The sequence below is a fragment of the Macaca mulatta genome, chromosome 17 (assembly GCF_049350105.2).
Source record: "Macaca mulatta isolate MMU2019108-1 chromosome 17, T2T-MMU8v2.0, whole genome shotgun sequence".
NCBI classification, from domain to species: Eukaryota; Metazoa; Chordata; class Mammalia; order Primates; family Cercopithecidae; genus Macaca; species Macaca mulatta.
In genome coordinates, this window is record NC_133422.1 from 28,665,650 (window position 1) to 28,693,148 (window position 27,499).

The 27,499-nt window shown below is 38.1% G+C and overlaps 2 protein-coding genes and 1 non-coding gene across 18 annotated transcripts in view; 1 reads left to right on the top strand and 2 right to left on the bottom strand.

Annotated features, from left to right (window-relative positions):
* CAB39L (calcium binding protein 39 like) overlaps nucleotides 1-13,096 on the bottom strand; it is a 135,714-nt gene extending 122,618 nt beyond the window's left edge. For all 11 annotated transcript variants that reach the window (XM_077974375.1, XM_077974368.1, XM_077974372.1 and 8 more), the window contains exon 1: nucleotides 13,043-13,096. The gene's annotated coding sequence lies outside the window, so the exon portion shown is untranslated. The remainder of the gene's footprint in view (nucleotides 1-13,042) is intronic.
* LOC114673663 (U6 spliceosomal RNA) lies at nucleotides 9,859-9,964 on the bottom strand. Its single transcript, XR_003724426.1, has one exon. It is a non-coding gene; the product is annotated as a U6 spliceosomal RNA (small nuclear RNA).
* A 67-nt stretch (nucleotides 13,097-13,163) lies between the features above and the next one.
* SETDB2 (SET domain bifurcated histone lysine methyltransferase 2) overlaps nucleotides 13,164-27,499 on the top strand; it is a 51,400-nt gene continuing 37,064 nt past the window's right edge. For 3 of the 6 annotated variants that reach the window (XM_077974366.1, XM_015121056.3, XM_015121058.3), the window contains exons 1-4: nucleotides 13,291-13,529; nucleotides 13,792-13,921; nucleotides 18,881-19,238; nucleotides 27,101-27,226. Coding sequence is in view for 4 of the 6 variants with exons in the window: in XM_015121056.3 (XP_014976542.1) it covers nucleotides 19,223-19,238; nucleotides 27,101-27,226 (142 nt within the window). In the remaining 2 variants the exon portion in view is untranslated. Of the gene's footprint in view, nucleotides 13,922-18,880; nucleotides 19,239-27,100; nucleotides 27,227-27,499 lie in introns of all 6 variants that reach the window. The other 3 variants (XM_015121057.3, XM_077974365.1, XM_077974367.1) reach the window with 3 other exon arrangements.

Genomic DNA, 27,499 nt, shown 5'->3' on the forward strand with positions numbered 1-27,499 from the left:
GCTGCTGTGACTAACCTCCCTTTCACTATTCTCTCCCACGCAGTTTATGCTTATGTATCCTTACCAGCAATGTATCGAAGTGCCTATTTCCCCACAGTCTACAGGGCATATTGTGTAACTTTTGGATTTTGTTGAGAAACACTTTAGCATAGCTTTAATTTGTATTTTTCTTTGTATGACTGAAGGTGGAATATCTTTTATTTTATTTTATTTTATTTTTGAGATGAAGTCTTGCTGTGTTGCCCAGGCTAGAGTGCAGTGGCACAATCTGGGCTCACTGCAGCCTCCACCTCCCAGGTTCAAGCAATTCTCCTCCCTCAGCCTCCCCAGTAGCTGGGATTATAGGTGCTCACCACTATGCCCAGCTAATTTTTGTATTTTTAGTAGAGGTGGGGTTTCACCATGTTGGCCAGGCTGGTCTCGAACTCCTGACCTCAAGGGATCTGCCCGCCTTGGCCTCCCAAAGTGCTAGGGTTACAGGTGTGAGCCACCACGCCCAGTCTGGAACATCTTTTATATGTCTGTCATGTGCATTTCTTTTTCATATCTTTGACCCATTTTCCTACTGGGTTGATGGTCTTATTTGCCTGGAATTTTAGGAAGTTGTTTTCACCAAGGAGGTTAGTTCTTTGTGATATAAGTCCAAATATTTTTCTCCGTTTTGTTGCTTGCCTTTTGACTTTGCTCATGGCATTTTTCACCATTTAAATACTTTTTTATTAATATAGTAGGATTTACCATGGTTTTTTTTTTTTTTTTAAGAATGAGTCATAGGTATAAAATCCTTGGTTTACACCTTCATAGACTTTAAATTTGTTGTTCCATGGCTGTTTTGCTTTGTATGTTGCTGTTTAGAAGTCTGTTGCTAACCTCTCCTTTCTGTCTGGAAGCCCAGAGGAATTTTTCTTCATCATTTTGAAAGTCCAGTTGTTTTACTAGGACATGACTTGGAACTGACCATTCTGGATCAATTTTCCCAGTACACAATGAGCCTTTTCAACATGTAGATTGGAGTCATCTCTGATTTCCAGAATGTTTTCATGGATTGAAGCTTAACTATTAGCTTTGCTATTGTTTTTATCTTCTTAGGAACTCTACTTTTACTTATCTTCTATATTAATCACTTTCTATTACTTTTTAACCTTTCTTCATTTAATTTTCACTCTCTTAGTTGTTTGCATACCTTTTCTCAGTGCTTCTTATATTCAGTCCAATCTTTTCTATGTACTTTGGAATTTAGCTACATTTTTTTCTTTATGATTTTTTTTTTTTTTGAGACAGGAGTCTCTCTATATTGCCCAGGCTGGCCTCAAACTCCTGGGCTCAAGCCTCTCAAACAGCTGGAACTACAGGCAGGCACCACTGCATCTGGCTTTAACTTCATTTTAAAAGCCGATTTTTCTTCTGATGCATTTTATTTTCTGGGTTCAGTAAATTCACTTTTCATATCTTCCTCTTTTTGTCCATTTGTTTTGCAGTTTTGAATTTGGATTTGAGACTTTTTATCTCTACAGATGCTAGTTTAAGGATATTTTAAATTCTTGTGCTGTAGTTTTGTGCTGTAGTTTTCTTTAGTGCTATAGTTGGATGTTTCGGGAAGACTTTTCATCAACTAAAATTTGTTAAAAACTTTTTTTCTTATTTTTTGTAGAGACTAGGTCTCGTTATACTGTCCAGGCTGGACTCAGACTCCTGGGCTCAAGTGATCCACCCACCTTGGCCTCTCAAAGGGTTGGGATTACAGCCGTGAGCCACTGTGTCCGGCCCAGTTGAAATGTTTTGACTATCGTTTTGTTTTCTAGCTAAAGTAACTTTATATAGATGTTGCCTGCCATCTTCTGTTCATCTTGAAGTATTTTATTTTCCCTAAACCAGATATAGTTGTGTACAGGCAAAAGCAAGGAATTTAGATAACTTAACTGGATTTTTTAGTCAATAGTACCTAATAAAGTTTTTTGTTTGTTTGTTTTTAATTAATGACTCCTTTTTGGGTGGGAGAAATGATTATCTATTTTCTATTATGTTTCACCAAGATTCTTAATTTCTACTACCTCTTCTCTTTATCACCAAGGCTCCAGGTAGATGGTGATCCTTCCAAGGCACCCTCTTTCCTTTCCCCAGAAGCAGTACTTTCCCGAGACTGCCTCTTTGGTCTCATTTTCTTTCAAGTCTCTTATTTCGTCTAATGGATCTCACACCTCTTCTCACTTCTCTATTCAGGGTGGGGCTTTCTCTTTCTCAGAATTAGCTGTATTCCGCTATCCCCTAGGTCCCACAACCTCTCCTCATTTTTAGTCTCCACATCACTCGCCACTTCTCCATGGATTCTGCTAGACTGCAGTGTTGATTTCCCTGCATGCCCACAGACATTTTGCTAGCTATTAATGTATGCTTACATATCAATAAATTTGTATGGCTTTTCTCTTGTTAATCTACTGTTAGTTTAGTTCAGCCAACTCAGTTATCAAACCTTCAAAAGGGAAATTTAAGCCTCCCTGCAAATTGCTGGTTATTATTTAATATTATTATTACTTTGACACAGGGTCTCACTCTGTTGCCCATGCTGGAGTGCAGTGGTGCAATCACAGCTCACTGTAGCCCTGACCTCCTGGGCTCAAGAGATCCTCCGACCTCTCAGCCTGCTAAGTACCTGGGACTACAGGTGTGTGCCACTATGCCCAGCTATTTTTTTTTATTTTTTATTTTTTTTAAGAGATGAGGTCTCACCATTTTGCCCAGGCTGGTCTCAAACTTCTGGGCTCAAGCAATCTTCCTGCCTTGGCCCCGCAAAGTGCTGTGATTACAGGCATTAGCCACCATGCCCAGCTGGTATTATTTTTATTAGTGTTCTACCTTGCACTTCTGAGTATGTTTAAGCTTCTACCTGTCAGTTTCAAGGGCTATCTTTTTGCTCCTAGCTAATTCCTAAGAGGCAAACAACTTTATTCTACTTCTCATTCACCCTCCTCTTTTCCTCCCATTTTTTTTTGTGGGTTATTTCTACAATGTCAGACCATGTAATATTTACATACTATTTTATCGTCATTATCCCCACTTTTTAATCTTGATGCTACACACAAAATATATTCAATTTGCTCATCACCAGATCTTATGTTGAAGATTTTCCAATCATTTCTTGGTTGTCTGAAATCTGTTCTCTAGTATACCCTTCAGAAGGATTCATGGGAACAATTATAGCCATTTTCCTTGAACTATTTCATATTCATAAATGTTTGTCAATGCCCTGAATTCTTGAAGGGTAGTTTGGTGAGATAGGAATTATTTTATTTCTTTGAATAAATACTTTCTTAATATCTGACATAAAATGTTGCCACCAAAAATCCAATCTGATTTTCTTTGCAAGTGATCTGCTTTTTATTTCCCCCATCAATGTAAAAAGGGTTTATTTTTCAAAATTCAGCAATTTTATAGGACCACATCTCAACGTTAACTGTTGTGGGTTAATTTCTCCAGGTTTACAGGGTGGCTTTCAACATATGTTACATTTAAACCTACTTTAATGTTAAGCGTTCTTGAATTACAGTCCTAATAGCTGTTCTGGTCCATTGCTTTGGATTACTTTATGTGTAAAATAAGTAACATAAAATTTACTGTTTTAAAGTATTCAATAAGTGGCATTAAGTATATTCAGTGTTACATAAACATCACCACAATCCTTTGGCTTACATTTGGGGAACTCCATTTATATTTATTCTGGCTCTCTTTGCCAGTCTTGTCACCTCTTGACTCCTTTTAAAAAATCTTTTTATTTTCTTCATTTTTCTATTTTTCTTATTGTACTTTCTGCGATGTATATGCTCTCTTGATTTCTTTCTAATGTAATTACCATTTTAAACTGTCTCCTTTTTCTTAGTCTTTTATTGAATTTTGTCTGCTCTCATTGCACCTCCTTCTATGGTCTAGCCATTTCACTTTTTTTTTTTTTCCCCTGAAAACATGGAAAAGGGTGAATTTTATTTACTTTTTTATAATTTCAAGTTTTCTTTTAGATTTGGGGGTACACGTGCAGGTTTGTTACATGGGTATAGTGTGTAATGATGAAGTCTGGAGTATGACTGATCCTGTCATCCAGGTACTGGGCATTGTACTCAACAGTTAGTTTTTCAACCCTTATTGCATTCCTTCCCTGCATAGTATTCCATGGTTTATATGTAACCAATCCATCCCTGATGGACACACAGGTTGATTCCACATCTTTGCTATTGTGACTAGCACTATGATGAACATATGAGTGCATGTATCTTTTTGGTAGAACAATTTCTTTTGGATATACACCCAATAATGGGATTGCTGGTCAAATGGTAGTTCTGAGTTCTTTGAGAAACCTTCAAACTGATTTCCACAGTGGCTGAACTAATTTACAATGCCACCAACCGTGTGTAAGTGTTCGTTTTTCTCTGCAGCCTCGCCCACATATGTTGTTTTTTGACTTTTTAATAACAGCCATTCTGACTGGTGTGAGATGATGTCTCATTATGGTTTTGATTTGCATTTCTCTGGTGATTAGTGATGTGGAACTTTTTTTTATCTGTTTATTGGCTACTTGTTCTTTTGAGAAGTATCTGTTGATGTCTTTTGACCACTTTTTAATGGGGTTTCTTTTTTTGCTTGTTAACTTCCTTATAGATTCTGGATATTAGACCTTTGTCAGATGCATAGTTTGCAAACATTTTCTCCTATTCTATAGGTTATCTGTTTGCTCTGTTAATAGTTTCTTTTACTGTGCAGAAGCTCTTTAGTTTAATTAGGTCCTACTTGTCAACTTTTGTTTTTGTTGCAATTGCTTTTGAGGACTTAGTCATAAATTCTTTCCCGAGGCTGATGCCCAGAATGTTTCCTAGATTTTTTTCCTAGGATTCTTACAGTTTGAGTTCTTACATTTAAATCTTTAATATATCTTGAATTGATTTTTGTATGTGGTGTAGGGTAGAAGTCCAGTTTTAGTCTTCCATGCATGGCTAGCCAGTTTTCCCAGCACCATTTATTGAATAGGAAGTTCTTTCTCCGTTGCTTCCTTTTGTCAATTTTGTTGACAATCAGATGGCTGTGGGTGTACAGCTCTATTTCTGGGTTCTCTATTCTGCTCCATTGGCCTATATGTCTGTTTTTGTACCAGTACCATGCTGTTTCGGTTACTGTAGCCTCAAAGTATAGTTTGAAACAATCTACACATTCAACAGCACTGAATGTGTAGATTGTTTTGGGCAGTATGGCGATTTTAATGATGTTGATTCTTCCAATCTATGAACATGGAGAGTTTTTCCATTTCTTTGTGTCATCAATGATTTCTTTCAGCAGTGTCTTGTAGTTCTTGTAGAGTTCTTTCACCTCCTTGGTTAGAGGTATTCCTAGGCAGAGTGTGTGTGTGTGTGTGTGTGTGTGTGTGTATGGCTATCATAAACAGGATTGCATTCTTGATTTGGCTCTCAGCTCCAACATTATTGGTGTAGAAATGCTACCAATTTTTGCACAGAGTTTGTATCCTGAAACTTACTGAAGTTATCAGTTCCAAGAGCCTTTGGTGGAGTCTTTAGGGTTTTCCAGGTATACAATCAGATCATCAGCGAAGATAGTCTGATTTCTTTTCCTATGCAGATGCCTTTTGTTTCTCTTGCCTGATTGCTCTGGCTAGAACTTCCTACCTATCTCATGTCTGAGCTATTCTTATTTCTGATTTATGTGGTTCTTTCAAAGATTTCATCTTTTACTTAAATTCTCTTAGCTTATTCTGAAATATTTAGATTGTCATTTTCATCTGCTTTGTGGCCACATTTTTGGGGTATGTTTTCATAATCTCATGTAATGTTTTATGGCTTATTTTGATGATTTTCTTATAATAATTTAGTATATATATTCCATTTTCCCATATATTTATATAACTATATACTAAAAGGAGGTTCCAGGCTAGGTACAGTGGCTTATGCCTATAATGCTAGCACTTCGGGAAGCCAAGGCAGGAGGATCACTTGAGTCCAGGAGTTTGAGACCAGCCTGGGTAACATAGAGAGATGCCATGTCTACAAAAAATTAGCCAGGCATGGTGGCACGTATCTATAGTGTCAGCTACTCTTTAGGCTGAGGAGGGAGGTTCACTTGAGCCTGGCGGGTCAAGGCTATAGAAAGCTGTGATCATGCCACTGTATTCCAACCTGGGAAACATAGCAAGATCCCATCTCTAAAGAAAATAAAAAGGAGGTTCCTATGTTACTGTATGGACATGCTGGAGTTTAAAAAAAAATCTATTTCTTAGTGGAATCTGGTTGTTTCCAGTTTTGGCCAATTACAAATAAAATTGCTATAAATATTTGCAGAGCAGCCAATATAGGTTTTCATTTCACTTTTCATCACCGAAGCACAATCATCAAAGGGGAAATCAAAACCACAATGAGATACCCCTCCATACCTCATATAAAGGCTAAAAATTTTAACTGATAATGCCAAGTGCTGACAAGGATGAAAAACTACTGGAACTCTCTTATCTTGCTGGTAGATCTCAATCTAGAGTGGGCTTGCTAGATCACGTGATAAGGATACGTTTAATTTTGTAACAAACTGTCAAATTGTCTTCTAGGTTGCTGTACTATTTGCAGTCTCACCAGCAAGACTAAGGTTTCTCCTTGTTTTGCATCCTTGCCAGGAAATGTATTGTTTGTTTTGACATTCTGAGTAACAGGTTGTGTACTAGTATCTCACTGTGGTTTTAATTTGCATTTTTCCAATGATGGTGGTTTTAATTTGCATTTTCCCAATGACTATTCTATACTTTCTTCATTTAACACAAAATGGTAACCACTTTCCTATGTCATTCAGTAGCCTATGCCACTACCCTTTGAAAATGTTCCTTTTAAAAGACTGAAAAATATAATGATGGGATGTGTCATAATTTATAAAACCATTCTTCTACCATGAGATATTTGTTATTTCCAATTTTTCACTAGTACAAAATTACACTGTGATTATAAAGCTTTGATTCTCTCTCTACTTACAAGTTTCTTAGAAAAGGTCAAAAGGTATATGAACTTTTGTTTCTTGATGCATTTTGACAAACTGCTTTCTAAAAAAGTTATACAAGTGTAGTTTTGTACAGTGACTAAGGATTTCTATCTCCCTATATCATATAGTATATTATTTTATAGAGGTTTAAGAAATAATTTCATTATTTCTTTAATTACAATTGTTTTTCATGCAAGCCATTTGTTCTTGTTATCATAAGCTTATTTATGTAGTTTGTTCATTTTCTATCAGGGTATTGGTGTTTTCATTTGTTGATTTGTAAGAGATGAGCACATTCTCCAAAGGTATAGATTACACTTTTCACGTAAAGCCTAATAGGCCTACTCTGGCAGCTTCTCACTCCATTCTTTATTCAACTTGAAATATACTTCAAATGAGCAAACATTTATCAAATGTCAACTGCATACAAAACACTTTGTTAGACTCCAGAAGTCCTGCCTCCCAAGGAGTTATTTTGCTTCTCACATTATAAAATATGCATACATTAAGAATTTGAGTACAGCAAACCCTTGAACAACAATGGGGATGAGAGGTACACTTCCTACCCCATGCAGTCTCCTGCTCCCCCTATAACTAACAGCCTACTGTTGACTAGAAACCTTACTGATAACATAAAGAATCTATTAACACATTTTGCATTTTGCAAAATATAGAACATTTTCCCATCTGCAGGTGTAGCCGCAGCTTCATGAATTTTCTTTCTTCTTCCTCTTTTTTTTTTTTTTTTTTTTTACAACGATCCTTATGTTGGATTCATTTATCTTGAAATGGCAGGCAAAAGCAGCTTCAGACCTTAATCTACAGTACATATGAAGCACTTAAGCTGTTTCTTTTAATGTCATGACTTTTCTCTGCTTCCTGCAGGGACTTCCAGCATCACTAGAGGTACTTTGTATGGGTCCCATGGTGTTATTCAAGGTTTATGGTATTGCACTAACCATGAAAAATATGTGAGAACTGCAAGATCACTTTACACTGCCATGCACAATTTACTGGAGTGATGAGCTGCTCACATGGAGATGATCAGCATCGCAGGGCTTTTCAAGCAGATACTCACAGCACTTCACTTCACTACAATAGCAACCAGAGAGACCTACAAAATTATTGCGGTAGTACAGTAAGTACCACAGTCATTTACCATGACTGCAGTCATTTATGCAGTTATGGTTTAATACTGCATCCTTACACTTTACATTTCTCTCCACTACTAATGGTGCCAAGTACAACCTGCATTTGTGTAAGTTTTGGTAAATTTTAATTTTTTTATAAGAGATTTGTGTATATTTTATGGTAGTAAATAAAATACACCTATATCTACATATATTTTATGCATTCATGTCTTTTTCTTAATTTTTTCAATATTTCCAAGCTACGTGCTCATGTGTGAGTTTTTTCAAACTGTCACAAATCTCCAAAAAATATTTCCAACATATTTATTGAAAAAATGTTGTGTATAAGAGGACCCAAATAGGTAAAACCCATGCTGTTCAAGGGTCAACTGTACAGAGTAAAAAAAGATTGTGATTGAATGAAATCTGTCTATATTTCAAGGAGGCGGCCAGGTGCAGTGGCTCGTGCCTGTAATTCCAGCACGTTGGGAGACGGAGGTGGGAGGATCACTTGAGCCCAAGAGATCAAGACCAGCCCAACACAGGGAGACCCTGTCTCTACAAAAAAAAAAAAAAAAATTTTAATTGGCTGAGCATGGTGGCACATATCTGTGGTCCCAGCTACTAGGGAGGCTGAGGTGGGAAGATCGCTTGAGCCCAGGAAGTCAAAGCTGCAGTGAGCCAAGATCGCATCACTGCACTCCAACCTAAGTGACAGGGAGACTTTGCCTCAAAAACAAACAAACAAAAAGGAGGAAGCTGTTGATCTAAGCACCAATTACTTTCGAAAGAATGTGGTCTGGACACAGTGGCTCATGCCTGTAATCCCAGCACTTTGGGAGATTGGGTGGATCACTTGAGGCCAGGAGTTCGAGAGACCAGCCTGGCCAACATGGTGAAACCCGTCTCTACTAAAAATACAAAGATTAGCCGGGCATGGTGGTGGGTGACTGTAACCCAGTTACTCAGGAGGCTGAGGCAGAAGAATTGCTTGAACCCAGGAGGCAGAGGGTGCAGTGAGCTGTGATCGCACCGTTGCACTCCAGCCTGGGCAACAGAGCGAGACCACGTTTCAAAAAAACAAAAAAAAAGTGATTTTTGGCTGCGGGAACCATTTCTACAGAGAGAAATGCAAAGTACAAAGTAGGCCCCAGGACTGCAAGTAACAATATAGGCCACAAGCACAGTATTTGAAAGGCACAAGTTACCCTCCTCTCTCCGCAATAGAACTGTCAGGAACCTGAAAGAACAATTAAAAGCTCATGAAATCCTAACAGCAGTAATATAACTGTTACTTAAAAATTTTCCTGTGACAATGTAAAAATGACCTTTAAAAAATTAAGGCAGTGAAATAAAATCCTACTCCTACTACCACTTGCAAATATTGTGTCCCCTACCATAACACATTTTACCCTTCAATTTAAGCAGGTACTATATAACAGTAGGATGTGAAGCAGTCATCTTGGTCCTCAAGATACAGCTGCATTAAGAATGGCAAAGCAATATGCTAGGGGCGTGGGCCCCTGACAACTGTGTGTAGGAAAGCCACCTGATCAGCTCATATTTTTCCATTGGAAAAAATTGTATTAAGGCCACAATTATTTTTAAATTTCTCCATCACAGTAGCCAAACCTCTATCTTAAGTAACAGAAATTCCAAACTGAGGAGTGTGGGCTTTGTGAATAATACAATGTCATATAAAATGTTTGGTTTTTTAAATACAGAATGCTTTGCAAATTTGCATGTAATCTTTGCAGAGGAGCCATGCTAATCTTCTCTGTATAGTTCCAATTTTAGTGTATGTGCTGCTAAGGGAGCACTAAGATTTTTTTTTTTATTTCCTGGCTTCTAGAAATGAAAAAATGTTTTTTATTTTAAAACTTTTTTTTTTTTGAGACAGAGTCTAGTTCTGTGTGCAGTGGCACAATCATGGCTCCCTGCAGTCTCAACCTCCTGGGCTCAGGTGATCCTACCTCAGCCTCCCAAGAAGCTGGGACTGCAGGCACATGCCTCCATGCCTGGCTAACCTTTTGTATTTTTGGTAAAGACAGCATTTTACCACGGTGCCCAGCTGGTCTCTATCTCCGGGGCCCAAGCAATCCCCCAGCCTCGGCCTCCAAACTGCAAGGATTACAAGTGTGAGCCACCACGCCTGGCCTAAAATGTTTTTTTAAAAAAGAAAAATAGAAGCTAAATTAAGGCAGTGACCGTGAGAGTAGAAAGATGAAAAGGAAAGGCATTTTGGAGACTGAAGCTACCCAGCTGGACAAAAGAAAAAGGTAAGGATTTGAAGTTTTAAATCTTAACCACATAGAAGATGCCTGTACCTACTTTGGGAGGCCGAGGTGGGCAGATCACTTGAGGTCAGGAGTTCGAGACCAGCCTGGCCAACATGGTGAAACCCTGTCTACACTAAAAACACAAAAATTAGCTGAGTGTGGTGGCACACACCTGTGGTCCCAGCTACAGGCACAAGAATCACTTGAACCTGGGAGGCAGAGGTTGCAGTGAGCTGAGATCACACCACTGCATACTCTAGCATGGACAACAGAGCAAGACTCTGTCTCCAGAAAAAAAAAAAAAAAAAGATTTTATGTGCCTTCAAGAAAACAATGGCAAATAGAGCATTATCACTTGAGGACTCACCTTAGTTACCTAAATTTTCTGCCTTTAAAATTTTTTTGTAAAGACCAAGGATTACGAACCTATCCTTAACATTATTTGTATGTTTAAACTGGATACAATAATACATTTAATCCAAATTGAAAGTCAAGTGTTCCAGGAAGCAGATTCAACAATTATTTTTCAATTAGGCTAAAAAAAAAAGGTATATCCATACCTCCCAATTACTGCATTCTTTTACTGACTCATTGAACAATTATATTATCTAATATATGCAGTGAATGAGATACCAATGTTTTAGCATTTGTATCTAAATGCTAAACAGCATTGTTATTTAGTACTGACCTCCTACTGTTATTGATGTTTCTTACCCAGGATCTTTCAGCTGATCTTGATAACTTTTCCTGACATGTACTTTAGCTACCAAATCAACACCACTTTATCAATACCTGAATTCTTGCAACTTAGGTTTTATAAGGTTCTTCAATAAAAAAAGGAATTAAAAATGTGTTTTATATTTATTTTGAGTTGGGATCTCACTCTATTGCCCAGGCTGAGTGCAGTGGTTGGCTCCCTGCAGCTTCAAACTCTCATCTCTGCCTCCTCAGTAGCTAGGACAACAGGCACAGACACCATACCCAGCTATTTTTTGGCTTTTATTGTAGACATGGGTCTCGCTGTTCCCCAGGCTGGTCTCGAACCCCTGGCCTTAAGGAATCCTCCCTCCTTAGCCTCCTAAAGCACTGGGATTACAGGCCTTAAGCCATGGAGCCCTGCCCAAAATGAATTTTAAATTCATCAGTTAGGCCCAGTGCAGTGGCTCACACCTGTAATCCCAGCACTTTGGGAGGCTGAGGCGGGCAGATCGCCTAAGGTCAGGAGTTCAAGACCAGCCTGGCCAACAAGGTGAAACCCCATCTCTACTAAAAATACAAAAATTAGCTGGGCAGGGTGGCTGGTGTCTGTAGTCCCAGCTACTCAAGAGGTTGAAGCAGGAGAATCGCTTGAACCAGGGAGGGAGAGGTTGCAGTGAGCCAAGATTGCACCATTACACTTTGCACTCCAGCCTGGGCGACAAAAACAAACAAACATCAATTATTTTGCTGTTTGTTTTGTTGTTTGGTATTCCTGATGGGAGATGTCTTTATCATGTATTGTTGATTCGGTTGTTCATCAGTTAATGCTGAATAACTGAAATCTAAGCTCAAGGCAATAATATATTGGCTTTCTTTTCATGCAAGTCAAACTGCTAAAATCTACCACAAAATATTAGCCTTTCATCAGCTTGCTCTTCAGATCCAATACATTTTCCCCTCAAATGAAAGACAATGCATGCCGTCCATTACAATGCTAAAAAAAAAAAAAAAAAAAAAAAAGGGAGGAAGGAAAACGAGGTTAAGTCCTGTCTTCTTCCTCCCACCCAGAAAGAGCTCAGAAATTAAGGTGCTTTCCCTAACAAAGCCTCCTCCTGCTCCATGAAGTGACCAAGCACGTCATGGCAGACCCAGAGATTTATAATATATCGTTATCGCGGAAATCAAGATTTGACAAAATTCTTCCTTCACGTCCCGTTTCCGCAAGACCACCACTTTCTAGCTTAAAATGAAGGAAAAAAAAAAAAAAAAAAGACAGCTGTAGGAATGCTTGAATGCCCGCTAAAGAACAATCTTGCCCAAACGCAAAACTTGACCCCCACTATTACCAAAGGATGGTCTCAAAGAGTAACCCTAGCGAAGAGCAAACAGTTTAGCAGCCGCTCCCTCGAAAATGACGGAAGAGGAGGTCTCTTTTGAACCTGAGAATAGTAGTGAGGCACTCCCCTTCCATTACTAGCTTTGCTTCTTTCTCAATCAGGGAGTTCATCAGCTAGCCTCCTTTGTCAAAGGGGGTTGATGGCCAGAATCTTTGTGAGACAAAGATTACTAAAGAGCTCCCCGGAACCAAGGCGTGAATGTTAAGGCATCAAAGACACCGCCCAGCCCCCACAACGACCAACAAACCAAAACCTGGGATCCCTACTATTACCACCACCACAACCACCACCACAACTACCACCACCACCACTCCTCGCTCTCTCTAGCCAGGGATGAGACTCAGGCCCAGGAAGGAAACCCATCCTTTCCGCAAGTGAGAAGGCGCTGGGTCTCCTCCCTTAGGCCTCTCCTCTACCCCAGTGTTCTCTCTGGACCCCTCCACTACGGCGAGACGCTATATAAGTTTTCAACCCCCAAGAAGCCCAGTCCCAGCCACACACAAGATGGCAGCCCCACACCTACCGGAGGAAACAGCTGCGCCACCACTCCAGTGATGCCGGCCTCTCGACTACGAGTAACTCCATTGGCCCAGCGAGAGAGCGCGAGACAAGCCGAGAGCGCTAGCAGCCAATCGAGAGGCGGCGCGCTCGGGCGCCACTGCGGTGCCAGCGGTAAGCGCGCCGAGTCTCTGAGGCGTGAACCAGTAGGGAGTGCGACCAATCAATGGGCTCCAGGCTGGGTGGTGGGACGGCCGGCGTCCGACTCCTCCCATGTAGTGATCGCTTTAGGTGGGTCGGCCTGGTCCCCGGCGGAGGTTTCGCCGTGCCTTATCCCGGGTGGAGGCGAGGCGGGACTGTTGTGGTTGAGATGAAGGCTAGTAAATGGTGAAGTACTTCCCGGCCAGAGGGCACCTGCGCTCGGGAGGTCTGGGCGGCTTGGCGTCAGAGGAGAGTCCCACCCGCGGAGGAACCCAGCCTCGCCAACGGAGCTGGCAGAGATCACTCCCCAGGTCAGGCGGGCAGCGTAGAAAACGCAGCGGAGCCAGGTGAAACCGAGGCACCGCGGTGGGTGACCCCCGACAGTTCCTCTAGCCGGGCGGTTCGGAGGACCTGACAACGCCGCGGAGCCCTCGGCCGCCCGAACAGGGGCTGGACCCTAGCCCTTGCAGCCTCCCTTCTCCTGGCACCCAAGTACAGTCCTGGCTGCAGAAGGGGCCGCGGGCGCATTGAATTCTCAACCTCCATTTCATTCAGCCTGTCTGTCTGTCTCAGGGTGCAGCCTTTATGAGGTGATTCCTAAGCTGCTGGGAACGTGAGGCTGTCAAAGGGGCGGCAGGAAATGGACAGCAGTATAAAACCCAGAAGCAGAACTTGAAGGTTTAACCACTAGCCCATTTCACAGGTAAGATTACACGAGCCCTTAAATACAGCAAGTTCAGTCATTCATCCAAGATAACTGAGTTCAGATTAGATAGTAACACTTCTAACTCGCTATCAGCCGCAGCCCAATAAGTAATTAAGTAAGGAAAGATATGTAACTAACTGTGCTCTTTGGCATGTGGAAAGCTGCAGTGAGCTCTGTAAATATTAACGCATGAGGCCAAAGAGAGGAGTAACTTTGAAAAGGTCAAATGGAGTAACCAAAGCATAGGCTCTGAAACCATGCTGCTTGGTTCCTTATTTTGTGTCTGCCACTTATGGTATGACATGCCTTAGCTTCCTCATCAGCAAACGAGCTGCCAATGTAACCCACATGACTGTTAGGGGGATTAAATAAGAACACGTGAAATACTTAGAAGCGTGACTAACCCGTGGTTCTGTCGTTATAATTAAAACGTAAGGAGCCGATAGGAAATGGTCAGTGTGTTTTTAAGGCCTATTTTTAGAAACGAAGAGGGACCATACATTGAAGCAAAGCAGACTGGCTTAGTTATTATGCCAAAATGAAAAGAAGGGGAAAAAAGTTTTTTAAGCCCATTTACTCTCTGAAATATTAACACCAGTTGTCTCTGGATGATGGGATGGTGTTTAAATTTTCTCTTTCATACTTTATTGTATTTTGCAGATTTTCTCCAGGAAACATGTTTCACTTTTGCACGTTCAGTTGTTTTCAAATTTTCAGGTGTGAACGCTGCTGAGAGCTGCTTAAAAACAAAGATACGGGCCGGCGCGGTTGCTCAGGCCTGTAATCCCCACACTTTGGGAGGTTGAGGCGGGCGGATCACCTCAGGTCAGGAGTTCAAGACCAGCCTGGCCAACATGGTGAAACCCCGTCTCTACTAAAAATACAAAAATTAGCCAGGCGTGTGGTGGCGGGCCCGCGTAATCCCAGCTACTCGGGAGGCTGAGGCAGGAGAATCGATTGAACCCGGGAGGCGGAGGCTGCATTGAGCTGAGATCACGTCACTGCACCCCAGCCTGGGTGACAGAGCGAGACTCCGTCTCAAAAAAAACAAAGCTATGGCCATGCACGGTGGCTCACATCTGTAATCCCATCACTTTGGGAGGCCGGCGGGGCAGATCGCTTGAGTCCAGAATTCAGGACCAACCTGGGCAATATAATGAGACCTCATGTCTAAAAAAAAAGTAAAATAAAACTATTACTGAATGTGCTTAAGTGGAAGTATAAATTGGTAGAACCTTTCTGGAAGAGAGTTTGACAATATGCTATAAAAAGCTTTAAAATGAACAATTCCTTTTTGAACATTTATATATACTTAATTTTTTAAAATTAAGTACACTTTTATTACAAAATTGATACCTTGTAGATAAAGAGCACAATCCAGATTTTGACCTTGAGTTTTTTCTTGCGTGTCAAGGTTATATTTATCTCGTAGAAACAGTTGAGTAGCTTCCCGTATTTTTCCTGCTTGGAAGTTCCTATATAATAAAAATTCTCTGTTCTTTGAAAGTTTTGTAGAAGGAATGTTCCCTCACTCCTCTCCCTCCCTACTCCTGCTGGAGACTTTGGTACAGAGCTGTCAAGTGTTTTTTAATACTTACACCTTTTAATACTGTTACATATTCTATATAGGTGAATATATACGTTTGTATTTTTTTAGTGGAAAAATACCATACTACATCATTCTGTAGCTTTATTTCTTGACATTGGTTTTGCAGTCTGTACATGTTATTTATAGGTCATTATGTTATTTATGGATCGTTTCTTTTAGCTGCTGCATAGTGTATGACTCAATTGATCTGTTAATATAAAATATTTCTCTTTGTCTCTTTTACTGGTCTTTTTGTTAAATCCTATTTTGTTTGATGTGTGCTGTATAGCACATTTTATTGCCATTCTCTTGAGAACATTAGGTTTCCAGTTTTTTGCCATACAACAATGCTGCAAGGAAAATCTTTGTGTTTTCTTGTGCACATGTACTATTTGTTAAGGATATTATACGTAAAAGTGGAATTGCTTGGTTTTAAGCTGTGAGCATTTTTAGTTTTAATAGGTCTTGCTAAATTTCCTCCAAAATACCTGTACTAAATTACACGTTCCACAGGTAGTTTATGAGAGTTAAGTTTGTCTACAGTTTCCTCCCACAAGAAGTATTTTCTGTTGGGTGCAGGGTTCTATACATTTTTTGGATTAAGCTTGTTAATTGTCATTTAAATCCTTTATACCCTGATTTTTTGCCCACTTTATCTGTCAGTTTCTTGATTTGTTACATTCTTATCAAATTGTGGATATGTGCATTTTCCTTTTATTTAAATTTTGCTCTATATATTTCAGAGTGATGTTATTTGTACATAAAGGTTCATGAATATTAAATCTTACAGTGAATTGTTCTGTCAACATTGATTTTGAAAATATGATATTCAACTCTTATTTAATATGAATGTTTCTTCTTATAGTTGCAGATATGTCTTTTTCCAGTCTCTTCATTTTCAGCCTTGCTGTGACATTTTGTGTAACTTAAGTGGGTCTCTTATTTTAAAATATCATATCTAGGTTTTGCTTGCCATCCAATCTGAGAGTCTGGCCTTTAATAGATAATTCACCTTTATTGTGATTACTGACATATTTTGACCTTATTCTTGTCATTATTTAATATGCTTCTCTTTGTATCTTTTATACCTTATTTTTCCACTTGTTTTTTGAGACACAGTCTTGCTCTGTCACCCAGGCTGGAGTACAGTGGCGTGATTTTGGCTCACTGCAACCTCCACCTCCCGGGTTCAAGCACTTTTCCTCCCTCAGCCTCCCAAGTAGCCCAGATTACAGGTGCGCATCACCACACCCTGCTAATTTTTGTATTTTTAGTAGAGATGGGATTTTGCCATGTTGGCCAGGCTGATCTCAAACTCTTGAGCTCAGGTGACCTGCCCACCTCGGCCTCCCAAAGCGCTGGAATCACTTTTATTTTTAACTGAGGTTAGGCCCAAGTTTTCTTTGTTCAGTTTTTTTTTTTAGTAGATTAACTTTACATTTCAACACAGTTCTTAAATTTATGTTTTCCTAACAAAGTGTACATTTAGTCAGTATCGATATGGCCCCTGTAAAAAGAATTTAGCATGCTTCTGCTTTGCTTTCTGTCATCTTGAAACAATCCCTTCCATCTCTCCTCCAAAAAAGAATATAGTCTCTCATTATATCTTTAAGAATTTTTGTTTTGTTATTAAATTCAGTTTATGTTTAACATTAATGTGTTTTACTCATTTATTTGCTCACTATTGCTGCTTATACCTCAGTGCTTTCTTGTAGGTTCATTTTTCATCATCAGATACTTATTTCTTTCACAGTCTCTGAGTGACTCTTTGAATGTCTGTAAATGTCTCTTTTTTCATCTTTAGTATGGAAAGATAGCTTGGCTGGATATAGAGTTTTGAGTTCATACTGACTTTTCTTTAACATTTTGCATCTGACATTTCTGATGAGAAATCTCATTACTAGTCTGATATACCTTCCTTTTAGATAGTCTACATTTTTCTGGAAACATCTAAGACTTTGTGGTTTTGATATTCTGAAGTTAGTCACAGTTTGTCTAGCGATGTGTATTAAGAATTTTATCCTGGTTGGTACTCAGTGGATTCAGTTTGCTTATGTGTTTTCCAGTTCTGAGAAATTCTTGGTCATTATTGCCTCCTCTCTCAGTTTTGTGCCTCCTCTTGTTTCTTTGCTCTGGGTTCTTGGTGAATTACTCAAATCAGTCTTCCAGCTTATTAACTGGCTCTTTATGTGAGTCTGTTCTGTCGTTCAGTCATCTATTGAGTTTATTTCAACAACTGTTTTTATATCCAAGATATCTAATTGACTTTTTTTCAAAATTGTATGTTATTTCGTGGATGAGATTTCCTTCTTTAGCTCAGTCTCTTTCATAGTGTAGCCTTCTTCAGATGTTTGAGGACTCTTAGTTGTGCATTCATCTCCTCTGAGAGGATTCCTGCCCATAGTTTTGCTGCTGTGATTGTGGTTGCCATCATCTCTATAGCTTCCCATCTGTTTCCTTTCCCCAGAAAGGCCTCACAGACCTGGCCCTTAGAGAGTTCCCTTTTTGTTTTCAGCATGGCTATATATATATTTTTTAAATCTCCTAATATTTCCATGGTTTGGTGTAGAAGTGGCGGAAGAATTTATTGTATCTTGGCTAACATCTTGAGAATTTAAATTGTTGATCTATTTTTGACCTGTTATTCTATGTCTAGATATGGTATCCTAGGGAAATTGCCAGAGATAGGTATAAAGTATATCTATTTTATCATTATTTATTATACTAAAAATTAATCTAAAAAAGGAAAACAATCTAAATAATGGAATATAGAGGTTTATATTACTAATCAGTATTTTATTAAAATGTAATTATTAAAATATTTAATGTACTATAATGTATGGGTTATTGACCAAAGTATGTTGTACAGCCAGTCGTATTAAAATATTAATGATGAAGGAAATGCAGGAAATGTTTTTAATGAAAGATTATAAAAAATTATATATACTGCAATCCAAATTTTGTTTTAAAACTACATTCTGAAATAATAACAATAATTGCCAGTATTCCTTGAATCTTTCATATGTCAGGCACTATTCTATGTAATTACGTCTTGTCCTCAGAACAACCTGTGAGGTAGTTAGTATTATCCCCTTTTTAAAAGTTTTTATAAAAGACTTACAAAATGGAGATAGTTTAATTGTTAGTAATGTAAATACTAACAAATATATTAAATATGGGTGATAGGATTGGGTGGGCCTTCTCTAATATTTCTAATTTCGATACTTTACATATTTTTTCCAGACAACATGTTTTTTGTAATGGTTCATGCTGTTTTAGAAGATCAAGCTGTTATAGCAATATCTTATTTCCTTATATATATATAGTCCTTTACAAATATGCACTGTTTTTTATTGTTTTCCTTACAGAATGTTTCATCCATTTGTGGACCAAAAGATGGAGTTGTTTTTTATTTTTACAAAGATAATGTTAATGATCTGATACTACTACAGATATTCACGGGATGAAGATTCATGGACTTGTCTTTTGGTTGGACTGTCACTCATTTCTGAAAGTTTCTTCAGCCACAATTTCTATTTGAAAATTCAAGTACCAAAGGATATCAGGTTTAGAATGGTATAATGATGTATTCTGTCTGAGGACTGCAAATTTCATAGAGACCACAGTTGGATTCCAGTGATACTCTCCAATCAAAGTGATTTGATAAACCTAATTTTGAAGCATTTTATATTTATAAACGACATCAAGAAATGGGAGAAAAAAATGGTAGGTTGAAGAACACATTGTTACTCTTTAAAAGTATATAGACAACGTAAGCTGATGTGGAATTGTCAAGGTTTTGCATTGCAAGGAACTTTTCTAAATTAGAGGGAATTAAGGGTTTATTCTCATATAGCCACCAATTTTGACTGTCTTTATCATTAATTGTGAAAAAAATTGACTGTTGTTTGAAAACCTTTTTTTTCTTCTTTTTTTTTTGAGATGGAGTCTCGCTCTGTCACCCAGCCTGTAGTGCAGTGGCGCAATCTCGGCTCACTGCAACCTCTGCCTCCCAGGATCAAGTGATTCTCCTGCCTCCACCTCCTGAGTAGCTGGGATTACAGGTGCATGCCACCATGCCTAGCTAATTTTTTCTATTTTTAGTAGAGACAGGGTTTCACCATTTTGGTCAGGCTGCTCTCGAACTCCTGACCTCATGATCCGCCTGCCTTGGCCTCCCAAAGTGCTAGGAGTACAGGCGTGAGCCAGATATACTTTTAGTGTTACAGAAAAATTAAGAGGATTGCAGAGTTTCAGTAACCTAGTACCCAGGTTTATCTGTGATTAACATTTTACATTTGGATGCTACATTTGTTACAATTAATGAACCAATATTGGCACATTATTATTAACTGAAGTCCATAGTGTATTCACCTTAGTTTTTACCTAATGTCTTTTTCCATTCCAAGATCCCATCCAGGACACCACATTACATTTACTTGTCGTGTCTGCTTAGGCTCCTCCTAGCTATGATAGTTTGTCAGACTTTTCTTGTTTTTGATTTTTTGGGGATTTTGTATCCGAATATTTTGTAAGATGCCCCTCTGTTGGAATTATTGTCTGATATTTTTCCATAATTTGACTGGAGTTATGGGTTTTGGGGAGTGTGATCTTAGAGGTAAAATGTCATTTTCATCACATCATATCAAGAGAACGTGCTGTCAGCATGATTTCTCAGAGTTGATATTGAGCTTGATTAATGGAGCTTGAGCTGGCTAACGTAGGTGGTGTTCTCAAATTTCTCCACTGTAAAGTTGCTCTGTTTCTCCTGTTCCCTGCTATACTCTTTAGAAATAAATCACTATAGGCAGCCCACACTTAAGGAGTGGGGATTTTTGCCCTCCCTCCTTAAGTGTGGAATATCTACATTAATTATATTTGGAATATTTCTGCAGGGGAGATTTATCTCTATCTCTTCTTCCCCATTTATTTATTCAGTTAATCATTTATATCAGCATGGACTCATGGCTATTTATTTTATACTTTGAGTTACAAGTCAGTACTACTTTATTTATTTTGTTTTTCAAACTGTCCCTGGTTAGGCTATTGGGAGCTCTTTTAGTTGGCTCTTTTTTGTTGTTTTTTTTTAGATGAAGTCTCACTCTGTTGCCCAGGCTCGTGTGCAGTGGCGCCAATCTTGGCTCACTGCAACCTGTGCTTCCCGGGTTCAAACAGTTCTCTTGCCTCAGCCTCCTGAGTAGCTGGGATTACAGGTGTGTGCCACCACGCCCAGCTAATTTTTGTATTTTTAGTAGAGACAGGGTTTCACCATATTGGCCAGGCTGGTCTCGAACTCCTACCTCAAGTGATCCACCCGCCTCAGCCTCCCAAAGCACTGCAATTACAGGCGTGAACCACCATGCCTTGCTCAGTTGGCTCTTGTTTCCCTTTGATATACCCTCATCAGTGTAGGTATTTTTTATTTGTCTTTGTTTTATAGCACTTCCTTAATTTTTTTTGGCACTCAAAGATTGCTCTAGATTCATCTTGTGTATTTCTTGCCCATCTTAGAGTCAGCCATTTCTTGAATAACCTGTCGATATTTTTATCGGAAAAAGGTATTAGAAACCAAGATCTAGATGATAGGTGTGTTTATTGTTACTGGAGTGTCCTTGTTTATAGGCCCTTTCAGCTGGCAGAGCAAGGAAGTGTGTGTGTATATATATATACACACACACACACACACTAACATATATACATAGCTCATGGCTATAAATATTTCTATATGTAACTGTTTGTATCTGCCTTAAGCTAAACATGAAATTATGCTGATGTTTCCAACTCGGTTACCACATGAATCATTCTAGTCTCCTCTCCTTATCTGTATGCTCCCACTCCAGTAGTAAAAAACTTAGTTCCCATCACCCACCATCCATTTACTTAATCGTTCAGTTCCAGTATACATACCTTGGCTGGGCACCGTGGCTTATGCCTATAATCCCAGCACTTTGAAAGGCTGAGGCCAGGAGTTAGACCAGCCTGGTAAACATGGCAAAATCCTGTCTCTACTAAAAAAAAAAAAATAATAGTAATACTAAGTGGCACACGCCTATGTATAATCCGAGCTATTCCAGAGGCTGAAACATGACGATTGCTTGAACCTAGGAGGCAGACGTTGCGGTGAGCTGAGATCATGCCACCGTATTCCAGACTGGGTGACAGAGCAAGACTATCTTAAAAAAAAAAAAAAAGAATTTTAACCCATCCTCAGGTGGGAAAATACTTTATCAACTAGAGTACAGTAAGTAAGTATGTGCAGTTACTTTTGCCTTTATTTTTACAGACTCCACTCATTTCCAAGGTTACTTAGATCAATACCTTTTCCACCCAGCCCTTGGTGAAGTTGTTTATATGTTTGTAATACAGTTAGATTCTCTTCATAGTCTGCATTCCTTACTGAGATCTGTGACATCCTAAATGATTTTTAAAATTTGTGTACGTTAAAGTTCATTGTTTACTCTTTAAAATTCTGTGGGTTTTTACAACTGCGTAATATCGTACATCTATAATTATAGTATCATACTCAATAGTTTGAGTGCCTTTAACATAGTTGTAATGTGTGGATTGTTATGCAGATCATAGTACTGATTTCACCAGGCTGTGATCTAAGCCAGTGGTTCTCAATTTTTTTTTGGTCTCAGGATGACTTTATACTCTTTAGAGTATTTAAAACCCCAAAGAGCTTTTGTTTATGTGGGTAACATGTGTTGATACTTACTATAATAGAAATTGAAACTGAAAAGTTTCAAAAAATATTGTCTCATTTTTAAAAAATAATAAATCCAGCATGTTGAAAATATAAATAAAAACTATTTTCTAAAGCAAAAATATTAGTGAGAAGGATAACATTGTCTTACATTGTTAGAAATATCTTTAATAACTGGCTTGTTAGATTCTCATATCTGCTTCTACATTCAGTCTACTGTGACACTTCCTTTGGTTAAAATGAATAAAAGACAAGCTTCACACAGACAAGAAGCTGAAGAAGGAAGAGTATTTTAATAGCCTTTCATCTAATTGTGGATATTTTTCTTTGTTGACTCTGAAACTTAACAGGTAGTCATTCCTTAAAGGTTAGTTGCAGTGTGGAATCTGACGTATCATTGAGTTTTTTTACACTGTTACATTAAAATCCATTGGTCTATCTTGCACTTTGAGTAGGTCTTTTACCATGTATGATTTTACATCATGTATTGACTACTTGTAAAATATTGGTTCAGGGAATTATGCAGATCTTCCAAATGTTGACACATTTTAATCATATAATTTTAAAATCACATTTGTTATTATTGCTACTGATCTCATTTTAAAAGTGGTTAACTCTTCAGAAACTTTCAGGTTTGCCATGGCAGATACAGGGTTTTCAAAATTCTCATTTTCGTCCTGTAGCTTGAATTTTATCATTAGCAACAAATATTGTTAGTTTTGTCCTTCAAGTGATAGGCTGACTTTGCTCATATGCCAGACACCCAAGTCTGGAAAACTATAGTTTTATCAGTGGTTCTTTTAAGTAAAAATGGTTTTCATTTAAAAACAAAAAACAAAAAAACAGGTAGTTTAGCTTATAAGTTAAACAATCCCACTAGTATTTTTTCTTGAGACAGCCGTTATACTATAATGGCTATGCAAATGATTGTAATCATTTATGTTGTTTCATTAAAGATATACTTAGATGAAATTGGTGGTGAAGATCACAATGACTTACTGATAGTTTGATGCCACTACCTTGATTCATGCTGAGACACTAGCAATTTTACTCACAAGTGCCTTTGTACTATCAGATGATGTCAATACAATAAAAACAGCAAATGTCCTAATACTATTTTTTAAATAGTTTGTCTTTGTTTATTCTCTGAAATAATTTGGGTAGTCCTAGGGGTCCACAGACCACATTTTGCTAATCACAGGCTCAAAGATACCTTAGAGTTCCTCTAGACCAATACCCTAAAGCCTGTTACTATATATGTTTCTGTATACTGAGGTCATTAGTAATGTATTTGGTAAGTATTTCATAAATACTTGTCTAGCAAATGATTCAGATCAGTATTATTCATGATCATTGTCTGTTTACAAAGACTGTCTAAAGTGAGATTGGTAGACGTACTATAACTATACCATTTACTTGGCTTCCTTCATGACAAGGCTGCTACACTTCTTGCCTCATGGTTATAGTCTTGCAATGAATAGTCATAACTGGCTAAATAAAAAAGAGAGTTTGAACAGATAATGAAGTTATCAGATGGTATTCTTCATTTCTGGGGGCAAATACCAGCAATATTAGTATCCTGAATTGATCTTCAATTCAAGTACCTGCTCCAGTATTCCTTGTAAATATCTTCTAATAAAATATACTGAAATATTTACGGTTCTAGGTTATAATGCTGAGCATGCATACAGTGCACAAAGAAGTGAAGATCAGGAGCAAGAAACTAAAATTGCTTATATTGTAGTAACTATGTCTACAGTCAAAATCAAAGTCACCCAGATGATTCTTGTGATACTCATTTAGTCTCTGTGCACAGAAGTTGTTAACTGGATCTATTAGTTTCATTTATCAGAAAGTTTGGTTACCTCTGATCAAGAAGGAAGACATGAGGAACAAGTGACATTTTAATGAGAATTAAACCTAGCAATATGAGATAATAAGGATGTCATAAGGAAAAACATATTTATTTAAAACCCAGAGCAAATAAATATGAATTGCTTAGTTAACATTCATTTATTGTAGAAGCAGATTCAGTATTTTCTTTGATTGGCTTTGTTTTTTTAAATTGTATTACCAATGTCCTTTTTATTAATCAGTTCTAAGATTGAGCATTTACTCTGTTTACTTTTTAAATAACTCATTTTAAGTATTTCCTACCAGAATAATTTAGTAGCATGTATTGGCATTTCTAAGACTTTTTTTTTTTTTTTTTTTTTTTTTTTGTGAGAGTTTTGCTCTGTTACCCAGGCTGGAGTGCAGTGGCACGATCTCAGCCCACTGCAACCTCTGCCTCCTAGGTTCAAGCAGTTCTCATGCCTCATCCTCCCAAGTAGCTGGGACTACAGGCATATGCCACTATGCCCAGCTAACTTTTTTGTGTTTTTGGTAGAGATGGGGTGTCACCGTGTTGGCCGGGCATGTCTCAAACTCCTGGCCTCAAGTGATCTGCCTGCCTCAGCCTCCCAAAGCGCTGGGATTATAGGCATGAGCCACCACACCTGCCTCTGAGACAATTTTAAATGAAAAAAAAAAAAAAAAAAAATTCATTGAGTCCTGATTGCTGTCTTCATCACTGCTTTTTTTTCAGAACAGGACAGAATTATATGTGATTCCAGAATGCTTTAATGTTACCAAAGGCTATTTTTAAATACTTCCAAAAAACTTCAAAATACTTCAAAATACATCTCAGTGTCCACCTCTAATAAAGATAAATCCCTAGTAAGGGGTATTGACTCATATCTGTGAAGGGAAATGTAACAATAATCTATGAAGTGCTTTGAAAAATAATTTTGCCTAAAAGTGATTTTTGTTAATTATCAGTGAAAAACTTAATGATTTTAGGCACCCTGAGAAAGCCCTGCTTCACAAAAATATTTTTCTCATTGAGCTGATTGTTCTCTAAAATTCCACAATGAAAGATTAATCCCTTTTGCTCACTGCAGCCAAGAACTCCTGGGCTCAAGCAATCCTCTCGCCTCAGCCTTCTGAGTAGCTTGGACCACAGGCATGTACCACCTCACCTGGCTGATTTTTTTATAGAGATGAGGTCTTGCTATGTTACCCATGCTGGTCTTGAACTCTTGGCCTCAAGTGATTCTCCTTTCTCAGTCTCCTAAAGTGCTGGGATTACAGGCCTGAGACACTGTGCCCAGTTTATTTCCATTTTATAGATGTGGTCACACAGTTAATAAATGGGTCAGAACTAGTATTCAGACCCAACTACACTTGAACTCCAAAGCCTAGGTTGTTAATCACCACTCTTCTTTCCTTGGCTTCTGAGATACTGCTTTCCTGGGTTTCTCTTCCACCTCAGTCTCTATAGTTCTTTTTCCTTGTATTGTTCATGTTCTACATAAGACCCTTCTTATTCTGTATGTTCTCCCTATGGAATTACGTCTACTCTATGGCATCAGCAAGTATTTGTATGTTAATGACTCCAATTTGTATTTCTGAACCAGATCTTACTCTAGAGCCTATGCATCCAGTTTGTTCAGAGAGCCTCTTACTACTTGAATTTTTCACCTGTCCCTCTACCTTTATTCGTACCTTACTGAATAGCATTATTGTCCATATGATTGCCTGAGGCAAAAAGTGGAAATCATTCATGACTTCTCCCACTGCTACCTGAGTGATCTTTCTGGAAAACATAACTAATCACATCATAAGATCCATATACCTCTTGGCTAGCTTTCCATATAAAAGTTGCCTAGCATGGCACATAGGGCCTTCGTTGTCATGCCCCTACCTGCCTTTTAAGCACCAGTTCTCATCCATTTTGTCCTCTCACATTGCTCTTGTTTAAAATCTTGAAATCTTGTTTGAGCTGTGCTATGGGGAATTAGAAGTAAGCTTAGTCTTACGTAGTATACATCAGGCCAGAGTATTAGTAGGAAAACAACACCCCTCCAGAGGCCGCTGTGTTGGCAGCAGCACTAATTAGCCAAAGTCCCCTTTGGGAAAGGTGACTTTCTCAGCAGAAATTGAGACTTTGATACCTAAGCCCCTTATGCAAATTCTCCCTTCTTTGCCAAACTTGGAAGTTCTGGGTTTAACTTGTGTTAAGGAAAATGTATTTTTTGTAAGCCATCTGGACTGTCTACTCATTAATCCTCCCTGTGCCTACTCCAGTGACCTTTCTAAAATGTAATTATTACTATGTCTCTCCTTTGCTTAAGGCCCTATTCATTGATTTTAAATAATTTTATACATTGTAACATTGTATAAATGAATTATGCTTAGCATTTTAGGTATTTTTGTTACTTTTAAACATGATGTGAGATTTAGCTTTTGCCTACTTATAATTGTTTTTCTTATGTTTTCAAGTTTGAAAGGATTATTTCTTTAGGAAATTCAAAGTATTAGCTTACTGGGCATCAGAAATGTTGGCTCATTTATGTAACTTTCTCTGTAAAACTTTAAACATTAATTTGCTTCATGCAATTAAATGTACAGAAGACTTTTTTTAAAAGCAATATTGTTGGACATTTAGTTATTTCAGCAGCCATTGAGTTGTCTCATTCTGAAACCACACTCAGTGGAGATTATATCCCTAAGACTTTTAAAAGTGTATGTATAATCTATACATATACCTCACAACCACTCTCCAGTGAAGTCTTTCTTCCGTTTTCTAGTCAAGAAAGTGTCACTAAAGTTTTCAATATATATTTTAAAAATTAACAGAAATGGGTGAGACACTTAGATCATATTGTTTCTAGCTCTTTGTAAGGAAACATTACTAAAATATTTTCCTCAAGGAAAATGATAGACCAGATGAGTCTTGATCTTATTTAGAAACCAAGTAGATTGTTCTATAACATGTTCCTTAGATAAATTACAGTATTTTTCTATTAGCTCTTAGGCTAGTCACTTATTTTAATTTTAGGCGATGCAAAAACTTTCTGGATGGAGCTAGAAGATGATGGAAAAGTGGACTTCATTTTTGAACAAGTACAAAATGTGCTGCAGTCACTGAAACAAAAGATCAAAGATGGGTCTGCCACCAATAAAGGTATGAAGCAATAAAAACTTTGAATATATTTAATACTAAATATTTCTCTCTGGCAGTATAGTGTCATTCTATTTCTAATATTGCTGTTTGTAAAAGTAGGTGGATATAATTTGAATATATACTTTTGAATAATACCTACTGAATTTCTTTTTATCTCAAACTACTTTTTCTCTTGTTTATCTTTTTTTTAGGGGAATGTTGCAAAAGTAACATAACATTTGACACTTACAGAAAAATATAACAAGGAAAAATTATTCCACATTCAGAGACAAC